At 41.8% G+C, this 25,572-nt stretch overlaps 1 protein-coding gene across 5 annotated transcripts in view; it reads left to right on the top strand.

Moving 5' to 3' along the window:
• LOC119654387 (dystroglycan) overlaps window positions 1–21,833 on the top strand; it is a 174,670-nt gene extending 152,837 nt beyond the window's left edge. For 3 of the 5 annotated variants that reach the window (XM_038059761.1, XM_038059769.1, XM_038059786.1), the window contains 9 exons: window positions 10,563–10,745; window positions 11,009–11,143; window positions 18,918–19,264; window positions 19,384–19,957; window positions 20,023–20,187; window positions 20,254–20,677; window positions 20,743–20,931; window positions 21,068–21,214; window positions 21,282–21,833. In XM_038059761.1, the coding sequence (XP_037915689.1) occupies window positions 10,563–10,745; window positions 11,009–11,143; window positions 18,918–19,264; window positions 19,384–19,957; window positions 20,023–20,187; window positions 20,254–20,677; window positions 20,743–20,931; window positions 21,068–21,214; window positions 21,282–21,403 (2,286 nt within the window). In that variant the 3' untranslated portion in view covers window positions 21,404–21,833. The remainder of the gene's footprint in view (window positions 1–10,562; window positions 10,746–11,008; window positions 11,144–18,917; window positions 19,265–19,383; window positions 19,958–20,022; window positions 20,188–20,253; window positions 20,678–20,742; window positions 20,932–21,067; window positions 21,215–21,281) is intronic. The other 2 variants (XM_038059778.1, XM_038059794.1) reach the window with 1 other exon arrangement.
• Window positions 21,834–25,572: the final 3,739 nt, after the last annotated feature.

Genomic DNA, 25,572 nt, shown 5'->3' with positions numbered 1-25,572 from the left:
ATCTCCCTGTTGACTTTTTATGGTTAGTTTAGCCGATATGGTGCCGCCATCACATAGGTCGTTAACCAAATTAGCCTGCAAATCTTTTTAGACTACCATGCAGGAGCGATACAGTAGCAGAAGTGAATGGAATATAATCGCTTGAGAGTTTTTTTGTTTTTGGCCTAGTCAGGATGTGGAATCTTCCAAAAAAATCAGCAAAAACTGCTGACGTGCACGATTTGCGGACGTCAATCCGCGCCTACGTACTAGACCACTGTCGTTAGATATTACTTCACGGGGCCAGTTAGTAATTATGCTGTCATTCCTGTATAGCTGTTCGCTCGCCTTTTCCTTACGGAGCACATTAGATACAAATGACACTAATTCCTGTCATTTGTCTTCCGACAGAAGCATTTTGAGCGCTCCATCAGAAGATGCACGCTCGGAATGTCTTCCACACGACTCGGAGGTTCTTTTTAGTGAGGTTTAAGCAATCTTTTGTGCACTCGAGTTCATATCCCCCAATAAGAACCCTGGGCCGCTCCATTTCTGGTAGGCCCGCCCAATATAGTTCCCTCAACCGTTCCTCTTCATTGTTTAATGTCATAGCCTTGAACCCGTTTCCGATTCCACTGAAGGGTTCTGGCCCGTGTACAGGCGTCCCTGCTCCCTTCTCGGCTAGTTCATCCGCCGCCACATTGTCTACCAACCCAACATGGCCTGGAACCCAGAGCATCCAGACCTTGTTGAAGGAGTCGAGCGAATTCAGTATCTCAAGGCATTCTCACATCAGTTCAGAGTTCACCTGGTTGGACCTAAGTGCCTTGGTAGTTGCTTAGCTTTCGGTGAGAATAGCAATGTTTTGCCTTCTGTAGTTCTGTACATCTGTCTATGGCGTATATTTTCGCCTGGAATATGCTAGTGTGCTTACCCATTGGCTCCAAGTACATTTTCCTTGAACCAATCACACCGGCGCCGCCCCCTCCGCTGTGTGGGATACGCCAATGTACCAAGTAATAAATTGCTGGTTTAAGCCGTATATCACAACCACACTCTCCCAGTTTGCCTTGTTACTTCAACGTGCTCCCAACTTCTTAATCAAGTGAAACCTCGTTGTCATGTTATCCCTTAGTATCAATAATTTGGGATACCGCCTAGAAAGAGTATCAATCTTCCTTCGATTTAGACAACTCTCCGCCTCACTGATACTCCCGGCCATCTTGAAGATTGCCCTTTTTGCCTGCTTTTGTATGTGCAGATTCAGGATGCCCCCAATGCCGAATCTGATTATTCTGTGATCAGACATAGATTGCTCATCCGACACTCTCCAATTGCTAACCATCTCGTTCATTAGAGTATTTCCTAGAGTTATGTCTAGTACCTACAATTGCTGTCGCTGCTTCCCCAGACTTCGTGATGGGCGTTGGCATTGCAGCCGAGGAGAAGTGGTAATGCCCTCTTTTCACAGTACTTCAGCAGTTTAGCGACTTTTTCTGGTGGAACCCGGATGTCGTCTCCTGGGAAATATCCCGATGTCACCACTGCCTCTCGAGTGCTCCTCCCGGTTTCCAGTGAGATGGATAGCCACAAGGTACCCGGTCAGGAACTTTGAAAGACGTATATATTTTAAATTACGTTTAAGAATTATGCAAGCTCTTAACTTTTCACGAGAGGAGTCCCAAATTAACTGCATGCTTCCTCCTTGCCACTCTGCGGTGTCTTCCGGCGCGTAGTCCGCCAGTATAGGACCCAGGTCGCGTATCCCGGTGAACACAAATTTCACAGCCCATTCCCTGCACATCTGCCTGACGACGAGGTCTTCAATAGTTTCCGGCTCCTCGCGAATGAGTATTTGCTCAGGAAACATTTTTGGCAGTATGATCAGGGCTTCCTGATTCCTGCCTTCATCCCTGACCTGCCCGGGTTTTCTCCCCTCTTGGGTTCAGGTTTTGATTTTTTGGGAGCATACCCTTCATGCTGGCTAATCTCCGGTGCTCCCCGCTTTCTTAACTCCGATAAAGATGACTTAGGTCTTCTTAAGGGCCTCCTCTGGTGTCAGGCCTCCCTTTAGATAACGCAGGTGCCATTTAGCACCTGGCATGTGTTGGTCTGTTTTTCTCTATCGCCAGATTTGCTTGCCTGAAGTGTTTGTTGGGCATCGTCGTTACTAGTCTTCCAGTTTGCCCTATGTATGATTTTTCGCAGCCCGTACAAGTTATCTGATAGATTCCGTTCGAGTCTTTGACGCTTGCTATTCATGTCTTCAGTTGATGTGTTTTGCTGGTAAATATTGCTATAATACCGCGCTTCCTTAGAAGGTTTTTGATTTGGTAGCTGACTGGAATAGACAAGGTGATAGGTACAAATGATTTTTTTATAATCCTGCCTCTGTGAAGAAAGAAACAATCTGCTTTGATTACTACTTGGGCTCGTGTCTCATGTGATCGACCGCTTCTCTATATCGGTCATTAGTACAAAATGACGCAATCACATTTCTATGGCTTGCTGCTTAAGATGCAGTAAATTCCCACTAATTCGATAAATGCATCTTGCTATAACTTTGTTACTTATAGCAGAATTTGCACGAAACTTTCCAGTATTGTGCGTCATGCACACACTATATGCTACTGCGGTATTCCAACGACGAATTTAAGAGTAGTTTTCCGGTCAATTTAATAAACTTTTTATAACATGCTCGAGTGTCCCGTTGTAAATCTTATTCGCGAATGTCAAATCTATTACCTTATGTAAAAGGAGGTTGTTGTGAAAGAAAATCAAACAAATAGAAGGTTATTTTTATTTTTATTTGAAATACCTCAGTACGCATCTCAAGCTACAACTTGACGATGGAAGTTGCAGCTTCATCGGAGTTTGGTTTGAAAGCACAGCTCTTTTCCAAAGATCCATTTTGCATCCTCGTGTGAGAAGGAATTGACATCAAAGACAAGTTCTTGCATTTCATTTTCTCTTAAATCGCTAAATCCTCCTATCCGTACTTTGTGAGCAAGGCCAATGATTTTTCAAATTTAATCGGAACAAATTAAGAAAATTAGAACAGGAAGTTTTTCCCAGCATGTTTTTCATGTTAAAGATCCAACGATACAACGATGTCAACAATGCAGTCTTTTTTTGTTCACGCTTTGCCCCGTTCAGTCTCGTGTTGATCTATTTCGAAACTTTGCTCGGTTAAAGATCTGATCTGGATGGAGTCGCAAAACTTTCAAATTATCATCTAGCGTACCGTTATTTCGGTCAGGCTTTCAGTAGTTTCGATCTGGCCAATCTTAGCAGGTGAGTTCCCATCAATGCACAGTACATGTCCATACCATTGAAGATGCTTCTCTCGCAACTTTTTCACACACAATCAATGCAATTCCATATCGCTCGCAGATGTCCTCATCTCGGATGCGATCATAACGTGTTACGTCACTGGCCCAATACAAAATCTTCGTCTCCATTACCGCGAGGCGCCGTTCATTCTTTTAGAGTCGGCCAGCACTCAGAACCATAGAGTGCGAGAGCACACACGACACTATGGTGATAGTTTCTGAAATAAAATAAAAATTCTTACCCGAGAAAAGACCATTTTTGATGGCCCTGGTTACTGAGGGTTCTCAGGCGGGCTATTCAGGAGTTGCTCCGACTGACCTGACTGAGAATATCGATGAGCATTGAGCCGCCATTAAAGATACTCTTGTCGTAGGCAACCCCCTGAGTAACCCCCTGAGAGTATCAATTCGCAATAGCAATTTTCTAATTTATCTGTGAAAAGGTTTTTCATAAAATAGGGATGACTTGGTACGTTAGATAACTTAGAAATAACTAAAAATCAACTTCTCATATTTCAAGTTGACTTTTTCCTTGATTTTCAAATTGCACTTCTGCATCTAAAGTCCTTCCCCTATCGAGAATAAGTGCTTTAACCAGTTGGACCAGTTCCATGAGAAGAGCGACGCAATTCCTTAACTTCCAGAAAAGTTTTAAATGCATTCCTTTTGTGTTTCATCTTTCTACTTTCAGAATCCTTTCCCGATATTGTCTACAGAATACTTAGATGCTATTAACTTTCCACTTAGTATTTTGTGGTTTTAAATCTTTTGCCACTTCTTAATGAATTGCAAGACACGATATTTTGCATGTTCTCCTGCTATTTTGCGGTTTTTAAATAATAGAGCATCGTCCTTTGCAATAGTGTATCCGCAGATTGCTGTCATTCAATAAATATGATACAATGGGATCCCCACTTTTATTGGCTTCATTTCCTTAGTGGAAATTCTACCACTTTGGTATGGCATGCTTACCACTTGGCCCAATCTAAGCTTTTCTGCAAATTACTTCAATAGGTATCGGAAGCAACAGATAAAATGGAAGAGATAAAATGTAGTAAATTCGCCTATTCTTCAGACTTTCTTTAGAGTATTGTCCTCATTTATTAGGAAATTGGCAAAGCCTGACGTAGAAGCTCATTTCAAATCAAGTTTGTAAATAATCAGTCAATAATGGAATGCTTTGAGTATCGAAAATTCGAGATTCCAGCAAGTCTCTTCTCCTGAGTTTTTTTGAAATGCGTCAGGAAACTTGTGTTATTGTTAAGTGAAAACAGGAGCTCGAGACTTCAGGTATGAAAGGCTTTGTAGGAAATTTCGTGGCAGGACGGTTCCATTTGTACATCCTTGTAGGTCTCAGTATATCTGGTTTTAATGTTCACTTTAATGTGCAGTTGACATTCTATGATATCTTGGCCATGCAAAAAACAACTTTGACTTACCATAAATTTGTTAGTAATAGTATGATTCCGTTCAAATCAGATTTTCGAATGCGTTGATTCTGAAAATAAATCCTGTCTCACTTTGTCTAATTGGCCTTCTTTCATAAAGTGCTAATCGAGACCCTTCATTTGATACCTCACATGGCTATATTTTATAAAAACCCCACATGGCTATATTTGTTGTTACTATGGGGACCCCACTCCCTTAAACTATACATAAAATCATACCTTTCACTGCGCGCATGGGATTTCCTGCTATGGATCCTTATGGCTACCAAGTTTTATCTCAATCGGTGCAGCCGTTTTGTTGGGACAAAAAAAAACCTTGAAAACGAGTCCCTATTTACCTACCGGTAATTCACTACATTCCATAGCTTCGAAGCTAACACCTAGATCTATGCAGATAATAAAACTGGGGTGGCAAGCACGAAACCATAAAGAGCAAATACCTGACTGACAGAAAAGTTCGAATCCAGCTTGGAAACTGAAATAATGACTGATTGATGGTGATTGCTCTCTATGAAACATTCGTGGTTGTAGCTCTTGTGATTAGAGACCTTAAAATTTCTATTTCAAAAGAATTATGTAACTACTGTTGACATACATGTATGGTTGCCATTCGCCCCTTAGTAGATATAAGCGCGTAAACCACGCCATCTTCCACGGGCCGGTGAAATGCATTTCAACTTTTTCCAACACTTCCCGAGACGCCCGCACTCGTCTCCTATACTACGCCAAGAAATGTTGAGGCAACCCACTCGTCGTCTATTTTGGGAGAGTGGGTTCCATTGCATGGCGTGGAATTGTCTCTCTATCCATTGCCACTTCCGCCTTTGATCAACTCGTTCACGGGTAACTGGCCTGTATATCGACCAAGTTCTTTGTTCAAAGTGGTATCAGGCCAGCCTACCCCAATTGTCTCATGCAAGTGTTCATGAAGGCTTGGAGCTTTTGAGTAACAGTGAGGGATACTTTTCATATACTACTCCTTTAAAGCAACACAAAATAGTCCTAGCTTGTTGAAATAATTGTGTTTCAAACTATTCTCAATCAAATGTTTTGTTATCTCCCAAACAACGTATCACCAAGTTCTTACACTTTGTCAATCCTAAAATATCGCCCTTTTAGTCTCACGTGAAAAGTAGTCATTAAGTCCCACGTAAAAAGTTTACATTTTCATTGTATAAAAATAAATGAAATGAGCTGTTGGTTCTTGGTACATCTCCAAACTCAGCTCGACGACTTTCCAAGATACTTGCGCTCTCCTTCTACTATTCTTATCCATGTCCATCTAGCGCAATCCACTCGTCGGTCATCCTGGGATCGTGGTGTTCTATGACATGACATATCCCGCGATGAAATTTTCGCTCTTTCTCAATATTTGATCAATTCACTGCTACTTCCACCATCCAACCAACACTTCCGCACATATGTCCGTAAGCCGGGGAAATTCTTCGTTTGGTATTGCCTCAGACCAGACTATCAAAGAGTATCAGAGTAGTTGATGAACACTTGTAGGTTTTATGTGACAGTAACCTCACTTTCCGTTATTTTATACAACAAAGACATTGATGTGGGACAGTGTCAGCATTTTCAAATTTTGGATATTTGGACGTTTGTACCACAAAGGCGAATTTAGCACTGTTATGCGGCTAACAACATCGAATTCGATGCTGCTGTCGACAAAAACAACGCTCCCTAAGTATATAAATTAATTGACACTCTCAATATTCTAAACAGTAATGTAAACAGGAAAAGTACGATGATCCATCAAACTAATAACCTTGCTTCAGTTCTTTAGTTCGCCTCATGGCGGTCTTCGATGCATTCCAGGCAAATTTTAATTGTTGTTTTTTTAACAGAAGGGAGGACATAAATACTCCTGGAATTATGGCGCCCAAAATGGATACCCATTTTCAGAATCTTCCTCTCTTCCACTTCCTGCGAATGACCTCTGATCATTTCATCCCAACTTCTTGGACGACCCTTCTTATGAAGAAGAGTGTCCACTTGTCCTTAATTATAATATGTTCAAAATGAAATCATTGGATAGCGGAAGCTGTTCTCAAAAAAATTGGAACTCCAATTTTTCCAACTTTTTTTTTCTGATACAGGCTGAAACTGAGTCTGAGTCTATCGTACTATTTCCCCAATCACATCAACCTCTCACTAAACGCAGAGCTTGTCAAAAAAATTTGTTGGAGGGACAAAAAACCGACTCAAAACACAACATTTTCGTCTCCATTACCGCAAGACATCGTTCATTGCCTTTTATAGTCGGCCAACATTGAGAACCATAGCGGGCGATCGGGTAGACGGGACTGTGGTAAATTTTCGATTCGAGACGTTTCTTGATACGTCAATCACAAAGAAGATTGCCACTCCATTCAAGTAGCGCTGATGCGTGAAGCAATTTCATAACGCGGTTCTCAATTGGCTCAATCTAAAATTTACCGAAATGTCGTCCGTACTGTCGCTCTCTATTGTTTTGAATGTTGGCCGACTAGAAAAGCCAATGAACGGCGTGTTGCGGTAATGGAGACGAAGATGTTGCGTTGGACTAGTGGCCTGACACGTTTTGATCAGATCCGAAATGAGGGTGTCAGCGATCGGTAAGATAGGCGACCAAAAGGCCGGCCAAAAACACGATGGTTTGATACGCTGGATGGGGATTTGAAAGCCTCGAGGTTGCATTCAAATCAGGCATTTGATAGAGCCAAATGGTGAAATCAATCACAGCATGTCCACACCGCTTGAGAACGGGACCAAGGCTGAAGAAGAAGAACAAACGATCATTTTGAGTGGCCAAAGATGACCTAAAGGGAAGAGCTAACCCAAAAGTTCAGCCTCAAATACTGAAGCTCGATCGGAACGCTCGGCCGATACGTGGTTGCATGCCGCTGTGCCAGCCTGACCCGGGAATGTTGGGGGGGGGGGGGGGTCATTTGAGCGTTACGATCCCTCACGTGTCATTATTCAAAATTGACGTTTCTGCACCAGTGTGTGGGTTTGCACCGGATTTTGAAAAGTTACTTCACAAACATAGGGAACCGCGTAAGCCTAACGAGTTAAACCAAAACACGAACTAACACCTGAAAATGAAAAATAAAAAAAAACAACGACTCGACCGCGCGCGTGGAGCCGTAAAGCTCTGGATCCGAATGCCGCGATCGAGCAGGGGAGATCCACGACAGATCCTAGTCTCGATCCCTGTTCTTTCTGCCTCAGATGGTCATTGAGGCGCGACTTCTGTGGTTCCCTCCCTTCCTTGACATCCTCCCGCCATCATTCTGGAGGATGTCCCTAATTTGTTAGAGTTTTGTGGAGTTAAGGAGGTGGACAAAAGAAAGAAGTCTTCAAATTGACGAGCTAATTCACAGTTTGAATTATATTCATGCAAAATGAAGTAAAATAAATAATAAAAGAGGAAGTATCAGAGTGGGAAACTATTCAAATGACCAAAATAATAATGGAACAGAAGGAAACGGAAGTAAATCAAATAAATAGTAACTAAATGAATAAAAATTAAAATATTAAAAAAAATAAAATAAAATGTAAGAACACAATCCGAAAAGGGAGAGAAAATAAGTAGTGACAATAAAGAAATTTAAAAAAAATGTCCAAATAAATTCCGCTCCCAGAGCTATGGTAAAGATATACTTTTTGTATAATTCGATATACTCAAATATGATTACATCTAATCATTTTGAACTAAAATAGGCTAAAAAACCTCAAAACCTTAGAAAAAAAACTAACGTTAATACAGTTTTAAATTATTTGTCCTTTCAATGGTTTTCATATTTCTACTGAAACTTCTTTAAATGTTACTCTTGTGTATATATTTCGATATGCCTTCGCCGAACCTGAATTATTGGGAGATATCACTCGATCATCATCTTGTCCTTTCGGTCGTAATTCGCATTAATTTCCAGTTCGAACTCACACCGGTTAAGTGAACGTTATCATTTTGCACACCTTGAGGTATCTGGCGTAGTAGTAGGAAGATTCTGAGCAACTCAGCAAGAAAACTTCAATGTGAAAACTGATAAGGGCGGAGATAACTTTTGAAGTCGCAAAAATCGCCTTCTGTCGAACGCAATGTCAAAATGATTTTCTTTTGTGTTCTCGAAGACTTCCGGAAAGTGTCAATGTGCCTCTAATAGCATAGAATTGACCTAAACGTTGTTGCTCTCACCTGTATTTCACTCATTGCATCGAGTCGCTTCTATTCCACCATCTCAGTCCTTTCGCGTCTCCTCTTCCATTTTCGGTAAACATTTTCAACACAAAACTTTTTCTATGATAAAAAAAAACCGAATCACCGCAACCAGTTTTCCTTTCAAGCAAAAATCAGTGTTCACTTCCACGAAAAATCATCGAGCTACTCCCCGCATTTTTGTCAACATCCAACAAATTATATCAACTCCTGTCTCCCATTTTTTCGCCCAAATCCAGTCCATCCGACCTTTCACGTCTCCTCACGCTCTTCCTCGCGTCAAATCCAACTCCGATTCGTTTTCTCCCTTTTCTCACTCACGACTCCTTGCCCAACGCCTTTTTGTGATTCAAATTTTCCACATGACAAGGATAAAATTTTGTACTTTTACCACGCTCGGTGGCTTACTTTGAAAGTTTTCAGGCTATCAAATCCGAAAAATTCAGTGAAAACTGCACGAAACAATGAACTACGGAAAATTCGACTAGCTACAATGTCTTTAGATAAATTCTCCTAGATTGAAAAGGCAAATCGCGGAAAACAAAAGCACTCCTCCCGTTCGACGTGACTCCGTTACTAAAAACTCACATCCTCCTTGTCCCTGTGTCCTCCCCTGCCCATCAGCTGTCTCTCGATTAGTCGGTCCCGCTAAACCTGACTTTGAAATTTTCGAGTTCAAGTTGCCATGCGCAGCAGTGTTGACGGATGCGGCAGACCGTTCCCCTCTTTCTTTACTCCTTGTTTTGATCCTGTTATTCTTGTAGCAACAAAAACAACGTCACCATGCGAAATTACATATGATTCAACGAACACGGATTTTTGATGTTCTCGAAAGTCTAGAAGAAAAGACAAATGCAAATAAAGCATCCGACTCCCAAAATATTCAAATATATTATATCAAAAAATACACCGGGTCTGTTCTTCATTAAAAAACAATCTTTTTTCGTTCGGGACTAAACCAGGAATCAGTATCTTAAGTTCTTACAAGATGGAAAATTGTTCATTCAGTGTGGTTTTGCTATTTTTTGGATTTTAACCTTCAAATATCTTATCCATCTTCGACTAACAATTACATAACATAGAGAGAGGGGATGAGGAAACCCTCGCAGAAGCTCCCCTAATAAAGCATTGTGTATGTTTTGTCTTTATTTTAACTAGAATATAAACACATTTTTACATGCAAATTTAGCTAATACATCCTAATTTAGTGCGTGCTAAGGTAATTAATCTGCTCCAGAAAAAGTGCTGCTTGCCTCGTGCATGTACAATTTTATACAAACCACAATAACTAACTAGAAACTCCCCGCAAATGCATAACGAGCTTGCAACAAGCCTCTTAGATCAAACGGCATTAACAAACATATTTGGCGTCCCCCTAACCAATTGGAAGCGTGAGATTTTTGTATTTTTTTGGCTAGCCTGTTAGACTAGATGAAGTAAAGTGAAATGCCAACTAGAAAATGCTGCTTTTAACAATCGTATGCCTAATATTTATCTTTTCTTTTGTCTAACCGAAAACAATCTTGGTACAAACATTTCAAGATGCTGTAAATAAGAAAATATCTTTCACGCATTGTATTGTATCGTTATTGGCAGACAAGTGGCGAAGATTCTACGATTCCGCCGTATATCGAAGAAAATGTCACTAACATTCCTTCAACTACGACTACTTCTACTACTACTACTTCAATTTTCGCAAGCACAGTACAGTCTAAGTCTACTATTATCGATGTAACCGACACTCCTACTACTACACTTATTTCTGTAATTAACGAAAAGGTGAAAAAGATACAAACTTATTTTCATTTTATAAGATATAATAAAAAGATAAATTTTTTCCTTTTTTTCTCTCGAAATCTATACTTATATATATATATATATATATACATAAATGTAATTATTATCCATGTAGCCTAACATACGATGTTGTATGTAATTGAATTTTACTCATTTTTGATGTAGTAAATGTCAATGATTCAAAATCGATGCAATGACATCTCCCAAAATGTTCCAATCCCGCTAAACTTTTATTTTCTACTTAGGGTGAGGGCGGAGAAGTAACCACCACAACATCTAGAACAGCAACTTCGATAGCAGAGGTTGAGCCCGAATCGCACGCTGAGACAACAATTGTTCCGCTGGTTGAGACAACAGTTCCACATATTGCAGAAACTTCGGTAAGTAAAGTTCAAAGAAAGTTAACATATTAGATGGGCATATAACCCAAACGGACCATAAATATTATAGTTCTTCAGTTTTCTATCGGAATGCCCAATCATCACGTCCACTCCTCCGTTCATGTGTTTCCAATCTTCCTTTGTTTCGGTCAATTTTTAAATTACGTTCTGATCGACGTGGTTGCCACTTGTTTTATTTCTATATATGATACAGCGTCCAGATAGATTCCGCCTAAACCTTTGCCATATTCACTCAACGGGTGTTAAGTAGTGCGAGTCGATTCTCCATCCTTCACAGTCGCCAACAGGACGCAGACTGCGTCCACCAAGTGAACATCTAGAATAGAGCCCTTCCTGGCCAGTCCTTCGGCCTGTTCATTCCCCTATGTTCCTAGAACCGGAAACCCAGAGGGAAGTGGCTTTGAAAGTATCATCCAGATTGTTCAGCGTTTCTCTGCATCCTATCAGCCTGGAAGACGTCACCACTGAATAAAAGGCCTTAATGGTAGCTTGGCTGTCGATCAAAACGACCATGTCACGCTGTGGGCTCGCATCATACACTAGTAATCGATAGAATTCCAGCATCTTCAGTATCTCCATTTTGAATATACTAAAGTGTCCTTGGAGATCGTGAAACTGGCTATACTTTGCATATCGGCTGGGATTCTACACATCATCCATCGGTAAAGGTCACTGTCGTAACTCTGCAAGACAGTTTGAAAACCCGCAGGGCGGTGTTTCTCCGTGAGTAGCCGCGCAGCATGTATTGTATTAGAAGTTTCGCAATTCTTGACAAACCCAGTTTGATTCACGGTTATTTCCACGATTTCGCGAATACGATTGCCAAGAATACGTTCAAAAATCTCCGTGGTATGGGAAAGTAACCGTATCGAACGGTAATTTAAACATTCTGCCGGACTACCTTTCTTTTTTCACATTGGAACTGTGGTACTTTCTTGCCAGTCAGATGGTGTTCTACCTTCCTGAATAATCCGATTGAGGAATTCACTGAGCCACAGTGTTGGGTCCCAGCTCTTCGCTTTCCAGAGCTCTCGTCAGGTCAGGTCCTGTTGCTTCCCCCGATTCCATTCGTTTTATTGCCTCCTCGATTTCAGTTGAGCTGACAGTTAAGCCCTTGGGTGTTTAACGTAGGTACCTGTCGTGGAGACTTAATCCTACGGTAATCTTCAGACACGGATTGATTTTGTGACCACAATCAGAGCCCCACTGAGACAAGCAACAACGGTACCAGTCTATACCAAGTGCATGGCTTAGCATTCATACTGGTGGATGCAAAAATTACCTAAATCTCTACCGAACTAGGGAGTACGGCACCCGTGTTGAAACGCAACACCACGCCGAGGCCCGAAGGTCTTTTCTCGCTTGAGCGTAACCACAACCCCCATGAAACTCCCAGTAAGGGGCCTACCGCAAATAACCGAGCTGTCCTCACATACAACGGGACTCCACCCGACGTATGAGAGTCCAGGGGCTATCCCGGTTCCTATGGTACCAGTATACCCCTGGTAAGGTTTCGTGACCAATTTGCCACTTCAGATGAGTCCCCGTGCAGACTCGGGTCTGATCGCCCTAATTAGGCCTTTGGAGCATTCGCGCGATTGCATCACGGCCGGCAAACCAAAGTGAGTACAGCGTCTCCCGGTGCCACCACTATGGAGGTTCTCCTCGGCCACTTGATTTTGGTTTGACCGACAGGATTGACGGGGCTTCCTCACCGCTATCTCTGAGCACTAGTTGAGCTGACAGGTGGAACTGGTCCAAATGTCGGCAATGATTGTGGAAGTGGGGGTCAAACAAATTCTTCAGTTGAAATCTGATCGAAATATTCTCGCCATCTATCCGTCCCGGTTCGACGGTCGAGTGTTCGATATCCTGTGTGCATTCGTGTCGGCTTTTGGCAAGTCGATCAAAATTTAAAAATCTCTGTTATATTCTCATTGTGCTCCCTCATTTCAAACGCCATGATAGGCGGATAGACGAAGAACGACCCTGTTAGTTGGGGTGATCCTTCCATGCAGAATGGAAGGCCGACGGACGCTTATATGGCTTCACGAATTTAAGGATGAGTTCTGGTACGATTGACTGCCCTCTAATCTCCGAATCAGAACACGCACCAATTGCACAAGGCTCCACAATATCAACCTGCGTCAGCTTGTGTTGCGCACTTAACAGATAGACAGGTCGATGGATATAGTACTTGTCACTTTTACGGATTTGGCAAGGTTCGAATCCGATAGCTTATACGGACTTATGGATAGATTCGAGCTTGACTATGAGCTGGCGCACCCAAAACGCGGTCATTTTCGCTGTGGTCTGACCACCGGCAGTGTGTATTGCTACATAAGAAAATCCTTATTACAAATAACGCAGGACGCATTGTGTGTGCGCCGGTTCTATGTGTATGAATATAACCCATTGGGCGATGATGGCTCGCCTTTGAGATGCCACTATTATTACGTTTCGGAAGCTAGTTTTTAGTGGCACATGAACGTCTTTGTCCATCAACAAGTTTTTTTCGTGTAAAAAACAACCGCCAGTCTGTCAGACGTATCGAGGTTGTCCGCTAGCAGTTTAAGGATCCATCAGATGACTGGGATATCCTTAAACTGATGCGAGACCACACTCAAGGTCCGGGCGAGGATTTTAACAGCTACCTCAAAGCTGTACCTTCGCTAGTTGACCTGCTAGAAAATTCCTTAATGGAAGACAAGTTGGTGGAATTGAGTACTTGAGGACCGACATGCAGTGGTCATTTCTCTATTTTCTGGCTAGTGCGGTATACGAGCTGCGCAAGTTAGTGCAATGGAACAAGGTCTTAGAAAAGCATCTCTCAAGCATGCATTCTGACCACGATTATTTTGCTGGACCTGAAAAAGAGATGAACAAGCAAAGTATCTCAGGGCATCCTCAGTTTGAAGATCAAAATTTTCTTTCTGGTTTTGTCTGCTGAAATTATCGACAGATTGGACATATGTACAAAGACTGCTGGGAGGATCCTCGAAAATTTTGCTATGGTTGCGGGCTTCTAAACACACCAAAGTCCCTGTGTGCAAGATTTCGAATTCCAGAACCCTGCCGTTCTTGTTTCGAATGTACATGATTGTGAAGCCGTTGTGACAACCTTTTACACGGTAGCCCGAAAAGTTACGACGTTGGATTGATCCAATTTTATAGGTTTAACAAACACAGATTTGATCGCACCAAGAAGATTGTGAGCGTCTATCTTCTTCCGGGGTCGTTGCATATACATAAGTTGCATCAAGTTTCCAGAAAACGAATTTTCGGAGAGGTGGAAGACATGGTAATGCGAAAACCAAGGCGCTCTATATTTCCCTTAAATAAGTATTAGGGGCGAATAATGTAAAAGCGTTGTCGTCCCAGTCAAAATATCCGTCCTTATGCGGATGGGTAAACGTGTCTTATGATCAGTTGATATTGGAGCCACCCTAAGTTATTTGGTTCTCAAATTTTGCCCGGAAAATCATAAACGACAATTGGTACAAATGGGAGAGATGGCGACGACGAATCGATGATTTTCTTCTTCATCACGTGCTGATTTTGTGCGCAAGTACCAACTCACGCAAGACGTACCTGCACCTTCAGTTTATTCAATAGAAAATATCAAGAACATCAAGCAGCACCAGTTGACGATACCCCAGCGACCAAGGCTCAATGCTGTCACTGGTAGTTTGCTGTCTTTCAAGTCGGAGGGCTTGGGATGTACCAGTCTCACCACACATGTCATCAGAATCGGCAAACTGCTAGATCAGTTCTTTGGAATGTGTGGGTGGTATCAGCGATTTGTGCCAAATTACGTTTCGCTGTCTGCACAGTTAACAGACGGATATACTTCAGGAAGGCACCTCGGCCTTTGACACACTGTAAATGAGTCCATTTTCGTCTCAACTTCTCCAAATCCAATAATTCATTGCAAATACAAATTAAATGTTGATAAATGATTTAAAAAAAGACTTTTTATATAATTCAGCTAGGATTGGTATCCTCTGTGTGTTGGTATATAGCATATACCCCAATTTAGGTTTAATGTATCTCAAAATCTTATCAATGGAGGTGGTAAAGAGAAATAATTGTTTCCTTGTTACATCGGCTCGTAACGGTGAATCAAACGTAAACCCTACAACTTTTTTTCTTTGAGCCTATTGGGTGAGTGGCCTAGAGTAAGTTGAAGCTTCATTGATGCAAAGAAAGACAGGCAGCACTGATGCCACTGAAGATCGCACACAAAAATATGAGGAGTTCAAGCCTAGGAATGAAGGCAATATTTGAAGTCTTATAGAATGCTCTGATATTTTAAGCGTGGAAAAGCCGAAAAAGTCTATACTTTCGTCATTCACATTGTCAGAATTTTACTAATAGCAGAAAGCGGGGCACTTCGATCTACAGGATCGGTTCCCTAAGGATTATTGTAGTGGTTATGGTTAGACCATCTACGCCGCTAGAATTGTGAATCTGTATCCCATTCACTTGGAAATAAAAATCAAAACAGCTGACGACTTATAGAGATTTGGTATCATGTTACATAGAATGATGGACTAAATATCAGAAAACTGTGATGCCTGATGCCTCAGATTTATCTTTGAGGAAATATACTCTGTTGTAATCACAAACAGAAAAAAATGGTAGTCACTCAGTCATGGATCCTTTGGAATCACTAGTGCCGTGGAAGGATGAAGGTAAGTCTCCCGCGCCTAAAAAGGGGACCAAATGCACCAACTGATCCTCCAGGTTGGAGGTTGGGGGCTATGCAGGGCTGAAACCCCACACGGAAAAACAAAGTTACAAAACCACGTAAGGAGCCCCGGGTAGATTGAACTTCGAAATAACGAACCTGACATCGACAACGGAATAAAGATTTGCGTATTTTCTCATGGAACGTGCGCTCCCTGTACAGACCGAATACTGCTGAGCAGCTCCCAATATAAGCCTAATGTAACAGCGTTGCCAGAGATGCGCTGGACAGGGACCGGTTTCCTGGGGAAGAGCCGCTACACCATATATTATAGTGGTCATCCAGTAAACCTCTCGGAGTAGGTTTCTTAGTCAGGCAAAAAATGAAACCTGCTGTTATCGGTTTTGAAAACATAAACGAAAGGCTATACATTCTCCGTCTGCGAAACAAATTTAGAAATATAAGCTTCATAAACGTTCACGCCCCTACAGAGGAGACTGCAAAGTCGGAGAAGGATACCTTTTACTAGGCAGTAGAACGAACCCTCGATGCCTTTCCCAAATATAATATCAAAATCATACTTGGAGATTTTAACCGTCAAGTAGGGACGGAGCCTGTATTCAGGCGATACGTCGGCTCACATAGCTTACATAGGGATACCAATGATAACGGGCTGCGGATTATTCATTGGCAGTATTGCACGAAATGTTCGTTGGAAGTACCTGGTTTGCGCGGAAAGCAGTCCACAAACATATGTGAGCCTCTCCAGACGGGACCACGTGCTGATCGAACTCCGCCACCTCTCAGCCTTGACGAATGTCAGAACATATGGGGGGAAAATGTAGACTCGGATCACTATCTCGTTGGGATGATGCTCTGAGCTCGTATTACAACACCACCTACAATCCCCTCTGACAATCAAGTCAGAGTGAATACTGAAGCTATTCACAACACAGCTCTTCGTAACACCTATGAAGGGAAAATTGATGCCGCAATACCCGCAGCTAACAGATGTCCTGGAGATAAAACATCAACAAATGAACTTCACAACCACCTGAAGAGCGTTATCATTGATATGTCCACAATCATACTTAGCCCCAGCCGCAAGAAAAGTCGGAACGGCTGACTCGACGATGAATGTAAGTTAGCAACGGAACGGAAGAATGCCGCATACTGAGTAATGTAGCATTCTCAAAGAACGCGGACACCCGAAGATATCTATCCGTCAAGCGGAGAATCGACTTCACAGACGGAAAAAGGAAGCCTGAGAAAATCAACAGGTCTGTGAACCCCAAAAGTACAGGGAGCAACCGCACCAGGCACAAAGGCGGAAGTTTTACCAACAAATCAGCAGTATGAAGCCTTATACACCTCAATGCTCATCCTGCCGAGACAAAGAGGGAAATCTGATTTCCGACAGAATGGGCATATTAGAGCGATGGGTTGAGTACTTTGATGAGCTACTGAACAACCAGAACATCGGCGAGTTGGAGGTCCCGCCAACTGAAGACAACGGACAAATACTGCCACCACCAAGTTTAGGAGAAACAGTCCGTGCAATTCATCGGCTAAAAAATCATATTACAGCCGAATTGGTTAAATATGGAGGCGACCAGTTACACCAAGTGGTTCATCAACTTGTGCTCAAGGTATGGGACAGCGAATCAATGCCTGACGATTGGCAACGAGGCATTATCTGTCTCATACATAAAAAGGGAGATATCACACAGTGCAGCAACTATAGAGGTATCACGTTGCTGAGTACCATCTATAAGTTATTCTCCGCTATCTTGCTAAGCCGGATAGCCCCATACGCCCAGTTCATCATTGGCCCATACCAAAGAGGCTTCACTCCAGGCAAATCAGCACCAGATCAGATTTTCTCTCTGCGGCAAGCGATGGAAAATGGAAATATAGTCATCAGTTGGACCATCTTTTCATCGACTTTAAAGCCACCTATGAAAGCATAGCCAGGGTAAAACTGTACACGGCCATGAAAAAATTCGACGAAATTGATAGGATTGACTATGCTGACTCTAACCGGTGTGCGAGGCCAGATAAAAGCAGGAGGATCACTCTCGAGACCATTCAACATCAACAACGGTCTAACACAAAGGATGCCCTATCATAAATCCTCCTAAACATGGCCCTGGAAAAGTGATTCGCGATGCTGGTGTAAATGCTTGAGTCACCATCCTCTTCAAGTCCACCCAACTACTGACCTTCCCGCACGGTTGTTGGCTTCCAACAGAGCCTATTTCAGCCTACAACAATTGTTCCGCTCGAAACATCTCACCATAGGGTCAAAGCTCTTACTGTACAAGACAATGATCTTGCCAGTCCTTATGTATTCCTCGGAGATTTGGGTTCTTAGCAAAAAAAAATTACCAACTCTTGGCCGCGTTCGAGGGAAGAATCTTCCGAAGAATTTTTGGTCCCCTACATGAGGATGGCCGATTCCGTAGCCTACATAACGACGAAATCTATGAGCGATACCACGACCGTCTGATTGTAGATAAAATCCAGTTCAACAGGTTGCGGTGAGCAGGTCACTCAATCCGTATGGATAAGGATGATCCAGTCCGGAAAGTCTATAAGACCTCAGCCCAAAACCCTAGACCGGATCCCGGTTGTTGCGCCGTTGATGATGATGATAGATTCCAACTGAAAAAAAATGTCCCCAGTATATTAATGTGTCCGGATGGCTCAAGTGGTTAGAGCGCTGGGCTGTCGTAGCGGAAGGTCGCGGTTCAAATCTCGCTGGGGGCAGAGGAATTTGTTATCGTGACTGGATGTCGGACACCAGTCGACTCAGCTGTGAATGAGTACCTGAGTCAAATCAGGGTAATAATCTCGGGCGAGCGCAATGCTGACCACATTGCCTCCCACAGTGTACTGTGGTGTACCGTTTCGGTCTTGAATGAAGTGCTCTAACACACTTCAAGGCCCTGATCCAATATGGATTGTTGCGCCAACGATTATTATTATTAGTATATTAATTCTTGATTTTATCGTTGATTTTTACTGTTAACTGAAATTTATATCAATTTACTTTCTTTCCAGCCAACCATACCTTCAACTACCCCAACTACAACTACCATTCCCACCACCACAAGCACTACGACTACTACTACAACCACTCCGAAACCAACAACAACAACAACAATGGAACCATCCACAGAATACATTGAACCAGAACCAACGAATTCACCACCGCTTATCAAAAATCGTCTTCCAAAGCAACCTGTTACCGCCGGCAAACCATTCAGCTTTATAGTTCCTTCGGAAACATTCTACGACAGTGAAGATGGAACGAATCTCAGATTGGAATTGTTCGACAAGGCTGGAAACACCCTTAAACCCACTTCGTGGATACAATTTAATCCGGAGAATAAAGAGATCTATGGATTGTAAGTTGTCTAGCGAATTTAAGTTAGATTTAGGGGTTTTAGTTGGTTTTTGTACATATTCTCGCTAAGTGACAGTGCTATTTGAAATTTCTACTAATCCCGGCTTATCCTTTTCACAGACCACTGGAGGATTCAGTGTCAAGATGGCAATTCAAAATGCTCGCCACCGACAGTAAAAATGCCTCAGTCAGCGAGACCGCGGACATTGTCGTTCAACAGCACAAAGGACATCGAAGCGTCAATCACGAAATCAGCATTCAAGTGAAATTGAACGAGAAATTCCGCAGCAATGTCGACTGGCAAATTCGACTTATTCGAGGAATCGTCGAAACATTGAATGATGATTCAATGACAAACATCGTAGTTCGCGAAATTCGTTTGAATCAAACCGATCCACGTTACGCAACGTTCGTATACACAAACGAAACATTATCTAGAGATACAAAGTGTCCCGAAGATAGATTGGATAGTCTAGTGGAGAGACTGGAGCCAAGCAAATTGACCAAATCATTATTGCCTGAGATCTCAGTGAAATCAGTGAGTGGCCAACCAATTGGTCCATGCCAGAAGTTACCTGCCGTTAAACCGAAACCAACTCCTCATATGACCAAAAATTTCCCACCTGTGCCTCGAAATCAAGTAGATCGTGTGAATGCTACCATTAATCAGTTGTTGGTGTTTAAAGTTCCTTATGTAAGTGGTTTGTCATGTTGTGAGTTCGGTTGGGATGAAGAATTTAACGGAGTTATTTTTTGCAGGATACATTCTATGATCCTGAGGATCATACGGATCTGAAATTGTCCCTTTTGACTAGTAATCGGCGCCCACTTGATCCACGAAATTGGTTGCAATTTGATGCGAAAAATCAAGAATTTTTCGGTGTTCCCAAGTATGGTGACTTTGGTACTGATGAATATTTTTTGGTAAGAGTTCGACTTTGAAGAGATGAATATATGATTACTATGTGCTCTTCTTCTACTTCTCGCCAGGTCGCTGAGGATCACGAAGGTCTTACGGCCAACGATGCTCTGCTGGTGTCCGTCACCCCTCCAGCCAGGCGTGACTACAGCATACTTACAAAATTAACACTAGGAATGTCATACGATGCATTCAATAATGCACATACGCAGCGACGCTTTTTCGAGCGAATTGCCCAGATATTTGGTGATACAACAACGTCAAACATTCAACTTAAGGCGATACAAAACTTAAACAGCACTGGCAACGTAATGGTCTCCTTCTTTAACACTACAATGCATAAGCCCCATCAGCGATGTCCCAGCGACGAGGACATCGAAACAATTCGAAATGTATGGCAGCATTCTGACTCTTCTGTCCGTGACCGAGTGAAGAAAACATTGGGAAGTGAATTCAATCTTTTGAATGTTCACGTTACGCCAACGATGTGCCCAAGTAATAGATTCGCCGACAGTTTTGAGGAATATTTATTTAAATTTTCGGTTTTTTCCTTCTTTCAGCTCCTATGGATAACTTACCGGTAGATGTTGTACCGAAGAAGACTGAGGAGAAGAAGGTATCATCGTTCACGGATGATTATCTATTCACATTTATAGTGCCCGCAGTTATTATACTAGTCATGCTTTTGTTGGCATCAATAATTGCATGCGTTTTGCACAGACGTCGGCTCACTGGCAAAATGGAGTTAGGTACGATGTTGTTTTCTCTATCTAAGCCTTTTTTCGTTTCTAAACTTGATCAGAATTCCACATGAGTGGAAGCTGTGTCTGTCTATAAGTCGAGATTGCCTTTTCTATAGCATTTTTCTTCCCATTCCTTCTCCAGGTGACGAAGAAGAGCGTCGTTCATTCCGTTCCAAGGGTATACCCGTCATATTCCAGGACGAATTAGATGAAAAACCCGAAATTGGCAACAAATCGCCAATCATACTCAAAGATGAAAAACCGCCACTATTGCCACCATCCTACAATAGTAATACCCACTAATCAATTAATTTCGACCACAAGTAATAACTATTCCCCAATTTCTCTCCTCAAAGGCGATAACGACGTCGATGAATATGTTCCGCCGCCAGCGGTTGTGGTAGGCGGACGAGAACAACGTGGCAAATCTCCAGTAACTCCATCCTACAGAAGACCACCGCCATACGTATCGCCATAATATCTTAAAAGGAAACGTGAAACTTCCTAAAAATAAAAAATCGCAAAAACAAAAACAAACTACTAACATTAAGGATATTATAAAACTTGTGAGAAAGGAAGAAAGTTTTCGACTGATTACCCATGTTTCATGTTTTTTTGATTGAATCATATTGACATTGCAACCAATCACTTAATCAAAGTAGAATCTTAAAGGAGATATCTTTTTTTTCATTTCTCTCTCATCTATTTGTATTATGTATATGCTTTTATCGTTTTTTTTTCTCCTACATTGTAAGTCATTTAAAGTTTTATTAAAGTATATTAATTACGTCAGTTTAAGTCATCATTTATATTTCGTATTTTTAGTTTGTAGCGATAAATGTCTAGCGGTTAAGCTATCAAAACTAAAATGATTTGATAAAAAATAAAATTGGAAATTTTTAAAAGTACCTAATCGGATGTTGGTATCAAACATGATCGAATCAAAAAGGATAGATCCGATTTAAAATTAATTTCGCTTCCACTGCCAGAGGAGAACGGACATATTAAAAAAAAACTAAAATTGGAGAAAATCACAGGAGCATACTAAACTCAATATCGAAGACTTTACAGCCAAATGTTATTATCTCAGCAAACATTTGAAACGAATTTAATTGATTAGAATCCAGAGTACTCAATATATACCAAATTAAATTTCGTCCATTGATATATACCCAAAAATTACGTATGTATCACGAATCAAGAAAAGAATTGATGTACATTTCCTCATTTTCAGAGATGGACAAGGAGTAATGGATAGGATTTTATTTTATTTTCCCATTGACACTTTTCATCCAGCCCCGGTTGTTTGCGGATCGTCATTTTTCTTCTTTTATTTATAATATTTTCCAGTGTTTGTTTGTTGTGATTCCACATTTAACAGCGTCAGTCAACACGTTTTTTTTAAAGTAAATTATCAACTTGCTACTTAAATTCTTTCAGTTAATACTGTTGGCCTTAGAAGGCTTTTATTATCATTAAAAACAATTCGTAATACCGGAAGCTGAATGCTTCGGGTATTAAAGATTTTGTGCTCCCTTTCGCGTAGACCTCCAATTCAAAATATTCGAGAACGATACCTTTTACACTTTTTGAAAAATATATTTTGAGCCCTCACTCCCCTATATTTCAGCCGGTATCAAAAATTTCATCAGTTTCGAAAAGTACTAATTAAGCCCTTTCATCTGATATCCCACACATTCTGTGAAAAAAAATTTACACCCCCCTTTCACATGAACAGGGAACCCCCCTTATACAAACAGTAGAATGATGCTACTCGCTGCGTGTAAAGGGATTCACAGACCACATGTTGGTTTAGCCGTTTCCGAGTAAATCGGGTGTGATGGATAGGCAGCTATCTAATTGATTCTTCTTTTTCTTCAGCCTTTGTTCCGTTCACAAGCGGGGCCGGCTCTATCGAATGCCTGATCTGAGTGCAATATCGAGGTATTTAAATCCCCATCTAGCGTGTCAAGCCACCGTTGTTTCCGCATGCCTTTTACCATCGACTTCAATCTTCAGACCAATCTTGGCAAGTTAATTTTCGTTAGCACGAATTGCGTGACCATACCTTATAAGATGCCTCTCTCGCAATTTTTTCACGATCGGTGCAACCCCATAACTATCGTGGATATCCTCATTTCGAATGTGATCAAAACATGTCACGCCACTAGTTCAACGCAACATCTTCGTCTCCATTATCGCAAGACGCCGTTCATTGTCTTTTATAGTCGGTCAACACTCAGAACCAATAGGGCGACAGGACGGACGACATTGCGGTAAATTTTAGATTTGAGACGTTCGTTGATACGTCGATCACAAAGGAACGCCACTTCATCCAGGTTGCGTTAATGCGTGAAGCAATTTCACAGTTCTCCATTGGCTGACAGCGTTGATCCGAGTTATTTAAATCGCTCAGTTCTGAGCAGATCACTGCCGATGATAGTCAGATGGGGTCAGGTCTGGTGAATAAGCAGGGTGGGTTAGTATCTCTCAGTTGAGCCTTTCTAAGTAGTTTTGAACTTTTTTCGAGGTGTGCGACGGAGCATTATCATGGAGGAAAATCAGCTTTTCAAGACTTTGCTGATATTCCGCCCATTTTTCATTCAGAGCACTATGCAATTTGATGAATTGTTGGTGATAACGGTTGGCATCGATAGTTTCACCAGGTTTCAACAGTTCATAATAGACAATACCCCACTGATCCCACCACACAAACATCGTCTTCCGTCCGAAACGACTTGCAGAAGATCGTCACAATCCGATGCAAAAACCTTTTTTTTTGTTGTGTCTGGCGCCACTCCATCTGCCTATCGTTCAGTTCATGCGGCACCCATTCTCCGATCTTTTGAACCTTAACCATTGGACGTGGATGCATGGAAACGGCTTGTTGCGAAACACCTAATTGCTTGGCGAGCATTTTCTGCGTTTAAGTATCGTCCTCGTCCAAAAGAGCCTCCAATTCATGGTTTTTAATTTTCTTGGGCATATTTTCATGCTCCTCGCTCAGATCGGAATCGCCATCTTTGAATCGATGGAACCAGTCTCAGCACGTTCTTTCCGATAGAGCATTGTCGTCGTAGACCTCCACAAGCATTCGATGCGATTCAGCGGCTGATTTCTTCAAATTGATGCAAAAAAGTAGAGCTTCCCGCTTTTTTCCGGGAACAAAACTGGACATGATTATTGAAGAGAAATTTGTTTTTGCATGAAATTGCTGATGATATGGCCTGACAATTGTTGATAAATGTCGTACTGAAAGAAAAAAAATATGGCGTGCCCATAGCAGCTTGATAAGCTCACTGACGCCATCTGTGAGCTAATAGTGGATTTAAGCTTGTACACCTGGTAAGTGTTAGCCGTTGGTTTGGATCATGAGTGGCTCCCACAATGTCCCAAAGTCTGCCTTAAATATGCCCGAAAGGAAGAAACGGACGCAGAGAGACAGGCCAGTATGCCTGACTCCAATGCATGCCTCCAAGATGCCGAAGCCCACAGCTGCAATCTTTGCTGAAAAGGTCGATAGTTGCTTACAATGAACGCATCTTCAAAAAATCCTTCCCAGTGCTAAGTAGATAAGATATTTCGACCAGACGAAACCAGGAAAAGCCCGGATGGTCTCCATTTTTTAAAGCGACCAAAAATCTTAAATTAAGTGGCATCACTGACGCATAAGAATTGTTTTTTTACATTTTCGTATCTTACCTGATGCTGCTAAGATTGTGGACGTTTTCCTGACAAACAAAAATTAAAGAAGGTAGGATTGAGAGCCTTTTCATACCTCAGAATTACGTATTTCATTTTGGAATAGTAAAAAGGATATCCACTTCCTTCATGGCGGTGGAAATCCTTGAAGAAACCACATCCCCAATCAAGGTAATTAGAGTTCAAAGGCTAAATCGAAAAAATCCCAAGAAGTTTCTTCCATCAACGACAGTTAAATCCACGTTCGAGGCATCTGACCTCCGCGAGCAAATTGCTTCTGGATTCCTATGGCTGGATCTAGACTACTATAACCCGAAACTACAACAATGTAGCAAGTGTGGAAGGCCACCTGAGTGGTCAGGTTCTTCTAGCAATTGCAAAACAACACAGGAAAGACACCTGAAATGCAGCAAAACCTCAGTATGCAAAGATGTATGTGCGAATCCAGTGTGTACTTACTACGCGGTAGCCCTGACCGTAAAGTCCGGGACAAATATTGCCGAAAATGAAGTGAATATTTGCAGCACACCTAAGTGTAATTTCGCGGTGTTTCTAGCGATTAAATTATTTGAAAGGATTAAGACTTCTCCTATTCGCTAGTGATATTTATCATGGTTGCAAATACCGATATTTCGAAAACCACTTGTTTCTTTCATCGGTGCTAACAGACTTATTGGGACCATAATACATATCACTAGCGAACAGAAAAAAATAAGTCTTAATTATTTCAAATTTGAATTGCAACCAAATAGCTGCCATCGAAAACACCACAATTGGAGAAGTTCAAAGCAATTCAGCCAATTATTATATTCTTAGTTCGAATTCAGACACAACCTTCCCGTCTCTCACCAGAAAAAACCGCAAGACTACATCAACGAGCTTGTAAGAGAGAAACATTCCTTGAGTATAGCGTTGAAACATCATTCCACGTCGCAAACACAACCT

Source organism: Hermetia illucens, chromosome 1 (assembly GCF_905115235.1).
Source record: "Hermetia illucens chromosome 1, iHerIll2.2.curated.20191125, whole genome shotgun sequence".
Classification (NCBI taxonomy): domain Eukaryota; kingdom Metazoa; phylum Arthropoda; class Insecta; order Diptera; family Stratiomyidae; genus Hermetia; species Hermetia illucens.
The sequence above is the reverse complement of the archived record's forward strand: the minus strand, read 5'-3'. Positions and strand labels throughout refer to the sequence as shown.